This window comes from Vigna unguiculata, chromosome 8, assembly GCF_037176805.1.
Source record: "Vigna unguiculata cultivar grain cowpea cultivar isolate G323 ecotype 2 chromosome 8, ASM3717680v1, whole genome shotgun sequence".
Taxonomy (NCBI): Eukaryota; Viridiplantae; Streptophyta; class Magnoliopsida; order Fabales; family Fabaceae; genus Vigna; species Vigna unguiculata.
Window position 1 is genome coordinate 39,836,090 of NC_140799.1, and position 9,833 is coordinate 39,845,922.

Sequence of the window (9,833 nt, forward strand, 5' to 3'; positions counted from 1 at the left end):
AAAATTAAACTAATTAGTTTAAATGGAATCGAATAATATAGTTAAAATTGGTTTAAATATAATTCAAAAATATTTAATATAAAAGTTCATTTTATATAAATATAATATAACAAACCATAAATTTGCTCCGATTAAAAAAAACAACATTACTTTATTTTTTTTTTTAAATTAAAACTCAATTTAATCAAATATATATATATATATATATATAATACTAATATGTGTCACATCATTATATCTTACATATAGAAAACAAACAAAAAAATTGCGAAAAAGATAGCAAAATAATAAGAAAATAAATTGACAAGTAAAATGTCTCAAACTTGATTTTTAAGATACTAGCGTGAATAATATAATTGAATTTTTTTTTTTAAATTGAGACTTAATTAAAATAAAAGTTTAAGTGAAATTAACTTAAATTTTTTTAACCAAACTGGAAACTACAGTACTTAAGTTATCTATAAACCTATTTAATCATAAAACTTTGATTTTCCAAATTTAAAAACTATAATATTTTTTGAAACTTTTGAGGGATTAAAACTGAATTATCCTAAATTTTAAAGATTAAGGACATAGATCTCTCTAGAAATAAAAATCAAGAAAAAAAATTATTGAAATCGGGTACGATAAGTTATACTAATTTCCATCATATTTCGTCTTTTTGTTTACTAAATTCAAAGATAAATAAATAAAATATCCAAGTTTGATTCAAATGTGTACTGTTCCAAAACTCAACTTCCCACCCTTCAACAAGGCTCCGACATATTCGGACTGGAAATGGGAAGTGATGTGAAGTTGTGAACGGTTTAGCAGTCCCATCAATTCAGGTCAATACTTCCTTAACACAAATAAGCAACGTTAAAGAAAAGTTTCTACAAAATTTATCAATAAAAATGTTATTTACTATGAATTTTATGAATATGACTTTCTTAAAATTTGAGAGTAGTTTTTATGAGAAAGTAAACTTATAATTGTGAGAATTAATATTGAATTCATATTTTTATTAATAAAAACTTTGGTAAGAAATTCTTTCATTCAGAATATTTATCCTAAAACATTATACTAAAAAAAGGCGTAAAATTGTAAGGACGGTTTGACAGAGAGAAAAGGAGAGAGTAAATTATTTGCTAGTTTTATTGAAATAGAAGAGCAGGGTAATTGATTTAAAACATATAATTTTATGTTTTATCAAATTAATGAAATTACACAATTTTAAAAAAGTTGCATTTTACTTTACCAACTAATTAAATATTTGATTTGATTTTTTTTTCTTATCTTTTCTCAACTTATTTTCTATTTTGTATTATTTCTATTTCTTTCCCCAAAACCAAACTTACCATAAAATGTGAGTTAGGGTGGGGTAGAAAAATGAAATTGACCTGTGTTCTACCACAACCAAAATCTAATTGTTCAAAGATGATCCAAGTCCAAAAGTAACTTATGGTGCAGTATAGGTGGGGAAAAAATATCTCACTAGATGTCTATATATTGAATTGACTGTTTTTCTTGTATTTATTTTCCAAGTAACTGCTTCAACATGACTTCTGTGTATACCTCACGTCCTCCTACTAGGCCAGGTTAACATTTGGGCTTACTTAGGTCAATTCGAAGGTGCTATACTAAAAAACAATCTTATCTGTTACCCTTTCTCTTTAATGTTCATTGGTTTGGTTTATATACGCTAAAATTCTCTGTTTTCTTTCCAAACATTTAACGAGATTATTAATCATTATTTTATATATCCGAAGGTCCAGTATTTAACGTAATTATTAACAATTATTTTAGGTTATATAATAACCAGCCATTTGCTGTAGAGCAAGATTTATTTTTGTATTTTAATTTGAAAAAACGGTAGACCGATTTGAGTCCCTTTGATTTAGTTTACAAACAAGACAACATTAATTGTGTTGGCTCTGGTAGTTATATTTGCTTTACACGAAATTTTTCTTTCCATTACTGGAGCATTGATTTCATAACAGTGCATCACATATTTCAAAGCAAAGGATGAATAAAAGCATAAAGCTTGCTTCCGTCACGCTCTCAAATCCTACTTCAAATTGCATTTATGGTCTTGGTACAACAATTAAGCCAATTTCTCAATGGACGAGAATGTTTTAGTGATTGTAATCGTTTGTTTAAGGTGTTCTATTCATTGTGGATGAAAAAAAAAGGCTCTATTTGTTGATCAAATGTTTACACATCACAGAAGATTTACCGGTCAGTTTCGTGTTGTATTACATTGCATTTACATCATAAAAAAGGTATTCACTTTCCGGGCAGGTGGTCATATGTCACACAGTTTGATTAGGCAATGATAAAAGAAAACAATAAGGTTTACATGCTCATCCAACAAAATGGTATAATTACATTGCCTAAATTGAAATTTCCTCTATGTTGTATACCTGTGAATAACATCAGGGTTGATGGAAAGAGTTAGCTCCTTGTTCATGGTGATGATTGGTACCTGGCTGGCTAACAACAGGAATATCCAAGCTGCTTCCATCAGTTTCAGGTGCTACTTCCCTTACGTCAGCTATCCTTGCCTCCGTTGCTTGAATATCACTCCATTCATTGTCTCCAACCGGCTGAATGTTCACCTGATCTGTTGCCATGTGAACCACGTTCTCTGCAGGGGCGGGCATAGCTCTAGAAACACTCAGGCACGCTTTATCCACATTCTCTTCTGTGGGGTCAACATGCTTTGTATCTGAGCATGACTCTGTCTTCTCAAAAACTTGCGTTGTATCAATGTGTTGCCTGTTGAAAAGAAAACTATCTGTTAAGCCAACATTGGTTTTATGACGCGTCACATTTCATAACTGATTCGCATATTCAACCCATAAAATACAAGCAAATCATCAAATGTTTCCTTCTCTTTCGCAGTTTCGCAAGGTATCTTTCTCTATCTTTATGTTTAGGTGGGAAAAGAGGAAAAGAAAAACTAACATATGCCACTCTTGGCTATGTGAAGATACGGAGGAGGGTCAAACAGAGTGGTTTTTTATTCAAACCCATCAACCAGTCACCAAGGCAAAACACTTTCCGTTTGTCAGGTAGTCAGCAAATCTAATTTAAGAAAATGGAATTTAAGGGCAAAAGCAAATAAGATTACCTTTGAAGTTGGGCTTTTAGTACATTCACATAAGCTAGAAGCTCTTCCTTTTCTTTTGTTGCTGCAGATTCTCTCTGAACAGCCTCCCTTATCCTAGCTTCAGCATTTGCTTCTGCAACCCTAACTTTTTCTTCTGCTCTTACTACAGCTGCTTCCAAGATAACATCATGTTCTCTAGCTTTTGCCAACTCGGTGCGCCACATATTTGCTTCCTGAATAGCAGCATCTCTCTGCCTGATTAATTGTTCTTTTTCTTTGCTTAGGATCGTCACCTTTTCTTCAGACTCTTTTAGCTTCAAAAAGTAATAATAAAAAGATGAGACGAACATTCAAGACAACTCTATTGCAAGTAATATACATAGCATTAGATAAGGGTTAATTGTCCAAGGCAGTTTACCGAGAATCAGCCTTAAACTAGCAAATTGGCATACCTTCTGCGTAAACAACTCTTGCTGCTTCTCAGAATCTTTACTCAAACGCTCAATTTCTGCACAAGCAATTCTCCGATGCTCATCCATCGTATAGGCAGCAGAAGCTGCAGCCTCAGCAGCTTCAGCAGTCTCAGATAGTTTATCTGCTATATCTTTAATAGTTGAATCACGTGCCCGAAGGTCTCTAGACAAATTCTGTAGCTCCTCATCCTTCACTCTTAGTGTTTCCTGTAGAGTGGAGTAGCACCTTCAGAACAAAAACTCCAAAACAACAAAGAACCATAAAGGCGCAAGAGACAACAAATACCCACATACAAACAGTCCTTGTCAAATTAAAAAAAAATAAAAATCCTTTTTCTATTTATATCCACCGTCCTCATTTCCTCTTCAAAATCTTGGCCACTACAACTCCTCCCCCCAATAATTGATAATACTATGAGAGAAACAAAGATTCCCCAAGTTAGTTTATCCTTTCATTTCTTTTACCTCTTTGCTAAGCAAGTGAAAAAATAATAAGAGTTTGCAAATGTCATTTAGCCAAGAAAACCGTAATAAAAAATGGGATACTTCCCCTAACTCCCAAATTAAATGAGGAATTTAACCATCTTAAAACAATATTGCAACAAAAGAAAGACATGTTACTACTGTTTAATACATGAGGATGGCATAAAAAGAAGCTTTATCAAAATCCCATTTCAACCATATTGTGTATCTTGCACAATCATTGTTGAATGCATTATAACAGAAGTATGACAAATAATTGAAATCATAAAACAATCATAATTCATAAATTTTCTTTATAAAAGGTTATACCCAGAAACCATCTAGTTAAGGGTGCATTTGGGTAAGGTTTGGTAAGGTTCGGTAAAAAGGTACTTTTTTATATTACTTCGTTTCACCTTCCAAGAGTTGTACTAAAACATTTTTTTCCCCAGAGTTTTAGCTACTTTATGAAGGTTTAATTAACTTTTGATCATTGTACATGACACTCCTTCCCAAAAAACAAAAGTTTCAAGAAAAAAAATCATTTAATGTTTTGCTGTCACAGTGGGTGTGTTAGGAACCATGAATGAGCGAGCCAATGGATACTTAGATAGAATGGATGAAGGAAAGAAGTGAACAGACTAGTTATTGATAAAGGAATTCCCCTACCAAGGGTTTCAGTTTCACCTATTTACAGAAAAAACCCAATGTCTCGTTCACAAATGCTAACAACTCAGAATGATCCCTCTACTCTACCCTTGCATCCAGCTATTATTTATATAACCAATCCCCTTTCCCTAAATAACTAGTCTAATTGTCAATACAAATTTTTTGTGGTCTTCTCATTATTTTTCCAAGCAAATATATTTCTAACCTAACAGACCGAAATTTTATTCCTGTACATTCACAATACATCGCAGAAGGGATTGAATCAAGAACAATTTCACATTGGGAACAGGTCGAGAAGACTTTTCCTTCAGGACAATACCAAAATTGAGAGTTACCTATATGGAGAAAAGGTTCAATTTTAGGACTTAAGTTTCCATAATAGCAATATTACATTTTTTAGGAATTCAATTTTCATAATAGCAATGAGATTTACGGGTAAGACCCTAGCTGCTATCATGTAGAATGAGATTCCATCCGCTCGCTTTTCTCATTAAAGTTTTTTGTTATTAATTAACTTGCATCATTCCTCTCTTAAATCTCCAATCAGTAATGAAGCTTAGAGGTGATTTCAAGATGCAGGGAGCAATTTGGGCAATTAAATATACTTTTTATCAAACAAAATAAGGGGACGAAACATGAAAGTACAAAGATGTCACATCTGGAATTAATTGCAGTGACCAAAAAAAAATAGGAAATAGCAAAGAGGGAGAACGTGCAACTGGAGCCAGGTTTTCAGAAGAAATTACACAATAGTGGATGAGGCACAATAGTGGATGAGATTGAAATCAAGGTATATCAAGAGTACAACTCTGCTGCATCATCATGAATGCTGAACTATACATTTGAACACAGAAAGACAGAATAAACCAGAACGAGATTATACCTTCATGATTGTTAAATCATCCATAGGACCATCAGTGGTCCTATTATTCATCATTCCCAGAGCATTTCGCAATGAAATCTGCATTGCTGCTTCTATTTCTTTTGAGCATTCCAAGGCTGTTGAATTGGCTGCAGCAACAACCGTTGCAACAGTTCCTAACTTTGTAGAACCATTCCCACTTAAGGAATTCACAGCTTCTTTATGGGCTTTTAAAACCAACTGAGTTGCACTAACGTCAGATGAGGAAACAGTTAAAACTAAGAACTATAATTATAATTAATAATAATAAGAGGAACACAGATATAAAAGCTGAACTATGACATGGCATTAGTATTCGGCAGGTCTCCCTTTCGAAGCAAATGTATATTTCCACGAACATAAAAATACACTGTTCAAAAGATTTAGAAAATTGTGAAGGACTGCATTATTACATGAATTTTAAAAATGACAGAAGTAAACAAAGTTTTGCAAGTAACAAATTAATGGTAAACCACTACACAGTTGTATTAGAACATTTAGGTTCAAGCGTGCAGTAATTTGTTTGCAAGCTACACACCTCTTATAAGTTATACATCTTACAATCTCATGCTTTGAAATACAAAAAATAAAATAACATACATACTAATACATTCAACAATACAAAATAACATAAAAAAAAGGCTAACGTTATATTCCATTGATTATAACTTATAAGCAAAGGTAGAAAAAAAGTGTCGGATTGCAAAACTTACTGTAAAGTTGATACCCATGCTCTAGCTGCACCAGGAGTTTCGGCACAGAGGAAGTAATCTTTTTTCTGTGGTGTCCCAATATCTAAAGAAGGCAATTAAGGTACCAGGCAGAGTGATTTTCATTAATCTGTTAGCAGCTATCAAATTCACTGGAAGCACTAAAAGCCATAAAAATGACAAAAAGGATACAAAAGCAGCAACCGTCATACTTTGGAAGCCCCCTGTAACATGCAGAAGTAAATAAACAACCATATCGCGTATAAAAAATCCACCCAACAAAACTTATGTCATATCTGGAAACTACATGTTAAAAACACTGTTCTTACTGGAAATTCACAGGAGATACGGTGATCGTGCTATTGGCATCAAATATAATCGTTCCTTTCACAGAAGGTTCGTTTCGTCTTATCCTAAAACAGGGGAAACATCCAAAACAATACAGAACTTCAGTAATCAAAGTGATTTTCATTTTCTCGCATTAAGAGAAACCAGTATGCATAGACATACTTGTATTCCATTTTCCCCGTTGTCGGGTCCAAGATCACCCAACGCTCGTTCCATTTTCTCAGCTGTGAACACAAAAGCGGTTTTCACAATTAAGGCTACAAAGATGGTCACAAAAACAAAATTGCTATCTAAACGATTACAAAGCAAACAAGAAAACAGAACGCATTGGAATTGCAAGATGATCAGAACAGCGCGAAAGAAATAACAATTGGAATCAGGAAAAGAGAAGAGTAGAGGCGAAAATAAAGTGAAATTGGAGCGAGAAATGATAAATAGGTATTGAGATAAAGGAAGTGCATGAATTACGGTTTCAGATCTCTTGAGAAGTGGTCCCTGCAACAAGTTTCTACCGGAAGCGGATGCAAGTTGACGCTTGATCTTCTCCAAACTATTCTCTGTGGTTTCTGCAGCTCGCTGTGTCATTGCAATTCAGCTCAGAGTTATTAAACGCAACAGAGAAACACGAACACAATGAGAAATAGAAAAGAGAAGGTGGCGATTCATGAGTTACCGGAGAAGCCATGAGCGTAGATCAAGAGTTGGAAGAAACTCAAACGCAAGGGTTTTGGGTGGTGTTCCCCAGATTTGCGTTTTGAGTGTTTTTAGAATATTGATTGAGATTTTAATTTTTGAAAATTAAACTATATATTAATGGGAAAGACCGGTAGGTTCTTAGCCACACTGACTTGCAGTTGTGCACTTTCTTGACATTTTTTTTGTACTTAATTAATTTTAAAATAAAATATATTAATTAGATTTATGACAATAGTTACAATAATATATATATATATATACACATAATTTTTTATCAATAAGATAGTTAACCCAAAATAACTTTTTTCATTTTGTGAGTGTTTATTTTTGTTTTTAATTTTTTTTTTCTCTTTGTCTTGTGCTGATATTTTTGTGTTTACTGATTTTCTCGTAATTTATAACAAAAAAAATTTAAAGAATAAAAAAACATAAATAAATATAGTGACTTCAAACAAAGAGGGCCAGGACAAATATTATAAGAACTAAGTAACTATTTCAACCAAATTTTCAAAAATTATACCTAAATACACACTAATGGGACGAAAAATAAAACATATGATGAAGTGCACAGATAACAAAAAAGAAAAAGTGTGAGATTGAAACATTGAGTATGCAACTTCGTAGAAATTATGAAATTAAAGTTTAACGTTTATAACAAGAATTAGTATATTCTTCATGGAATTTTTTACTTTAGAAATTCTGAAATTAAAATTTAACGTTTACGACAAAATTAGTATATTCTTTATAGAATTTTTTCGTTGTTGTCGAGCTTGAGAGTTTATATTAATTTATCTATAAAAAAAAAAAAACTCATTTCTTTTCAATTTAAAACAATATATCTTTCAGAGAGGAGAAAGAAACATTAAAAAAATTGTAAGAAAGTAGGCTAAGTTCATGCACTAAAAAAATATTTTTCTATAATATTTTATCATTTTTTTATAATTATTAATTACAAAATTGTCCGAATTTTCCTCTCCTCTCTTTCGTCAGGGTTACCTAAGTTTTGTCAAATTTAGTAATAATTCATGCATTAATTAATTTTATTTTTTTTCCTATGGTAAGCTTGTAGACGCACAAACTATTTTAATTTTTTAAAAATAAGCAAAGAAACATAATGAAAGGTTGAAGAGGAATATTGCTTTGTGATGTCTAAATTTGCTTTCATGTTCTTACACTCCATTTGACTAAAATGAACATGGTGAAGGATTACAAAAATAAATTAAATGTACTTCCTTAAAAGATTTATACCAGTGTGATAAGATTCATTATCATTATATTTACATATTTTAGTTAATGGTATTTTGTTCATGTATAAAAATGTAAATACAAAATATTTGTACATATATAATAAATGAAAATAAATATTAAAATAAAAATAACTATATACAAATTGAATCATGGTAAGTCAATAAATAATATCAATTGAGATATTTTGAAATATTTGTATTAATCATGTTTTACTAAACAGTAACATATGATCTTATTAAGAGATTTTATCTCTAATAAAAATTCAAAATCAAATATATGGGTAAGTTCATTCCATTTAATATCCTTACGTTTATAAATATTTCAGATAGATAAAAAATTTCATATTTTAATTTAGGTGACTTAAACAATAAGATCATTATTAAACAATATTTTTGTCTACTTAATTAAGAACACAATGTCTATATAACCTTCATTGATACCTGACTTAATTAATACAAATTTAACATACGAGAAACTACAATTTTTAGAAAAAATCATGTAATTTTTTTTCTCTCTAATTGCTTCTTTGTTTCTCCAAAATTGTTAATTTAACTTTTGCGTTTTTAAGATTTGACACTGTTAGAGTGATTTATCCGAAGAACTCTACCAAATTTTATTATCAATTTCTGTATTAGGTGAGTTTCATAATTTATTATTTTTTTACAAAATAATTTGTTTTCTCGCATGCAAACTTTTTTTTTATTGCATGTTGTATCCATTTATTATTGATGAAACTCCTTTTGGTGGAGATCATAAATATTTGTTTTGATCGTCATTTGTCATTTTTTTTGTGTAGATATAATAATTTTACGTGTGAAGTTATTTAGGAGAAAAGAATAATGTTTGACAAAGTCTATAAAATAAAAGAAACTAATTTCATTGTAAATTTATTGTCTTATATTGTTGAAAGATAAAAATTGTGGTATCACTACAAAAATTATTGAAATTATCGACAAAATTTTATCGATAGAAATAAATTTGTCGAAAAAATGAAATCACTGATAGATTTACCAATTGATTTTGAAATGTATACTACCGATAGATTTATCTTTGTGTGTTGGTAACATAGATTTCAATTATCGACAAATTTTTTTGTCGATAAAATTTGCCACTGATTTAAAATTCTTATTATTGACAATTTTTGTTGTTAGTAAATACGTAAAAAAAAAATGACAAGATTTTTGTCCAAACCACGGGAACATAGGCAAAGCACTCATTTATTCTCTCTTCTCACT

The 9,833-nt window shown here is 30.9% G+C and overlaps 1 protein-coding gene across 1 annotated transcript; it reads right to left on the reverse strand.

Annotated features, from left to right (window-relative positions):
- Positions 1-2,159: 2,159 nt before the first annotated feature.
- On the reverse strand, positions 2,160-7,486 carry SWAP70 (Pleckstrin homology (PH) domain-containing protein). Its single transcript, XM_028085959.2, has 10 exons — positions 7,328-7,486; positions 7,123-7,230; positions 6,817-6,878; positions 6,636-6,719; positions 6,499-6,530; positions 6,310-6,391; positions 5,579-5,807; positions 3,544-3,771; positions 3,113-3,405; positions 2,160-2,757 (listed from the first exon to the last, which is right to left on the reverse strand). Exons 1-10 carry the CDS (start codon positions 7,337-7,339, stop codon positions 2,415-2,417), a joined length of 1,473 nt encoding a protein of 490 aa, XP_027941760.1. The 5' UTR covers positions 7,340-7,486; the 3' UTR covers positions 2,160-2,414.
- Positions 7,487-9,833: the final 2,347 nt, after the last annotated feature.

What these genes read in the sequence shown, in the direction of transcription:
- SWAP70 (XM_028085959.2), bottom strand. An exon ending in ACGGGGAAAATGGAATACAA is followed by an intron (nt 6,720 to 6,816) that starts GTATGTCTATGC and finishes CCCCTGTTTTAG; the next exon opens with GATAAGACGAAACGAACCTT. An exon ending in GTATGACGGTTGCTGCTTTT is followed by an intron (nt 6,392 to 6,498) that starts GTATCCTTTTTG and finishes TGCCTTCTTTAG; the next exon opens with ATATTGGGACACCACAGAAA.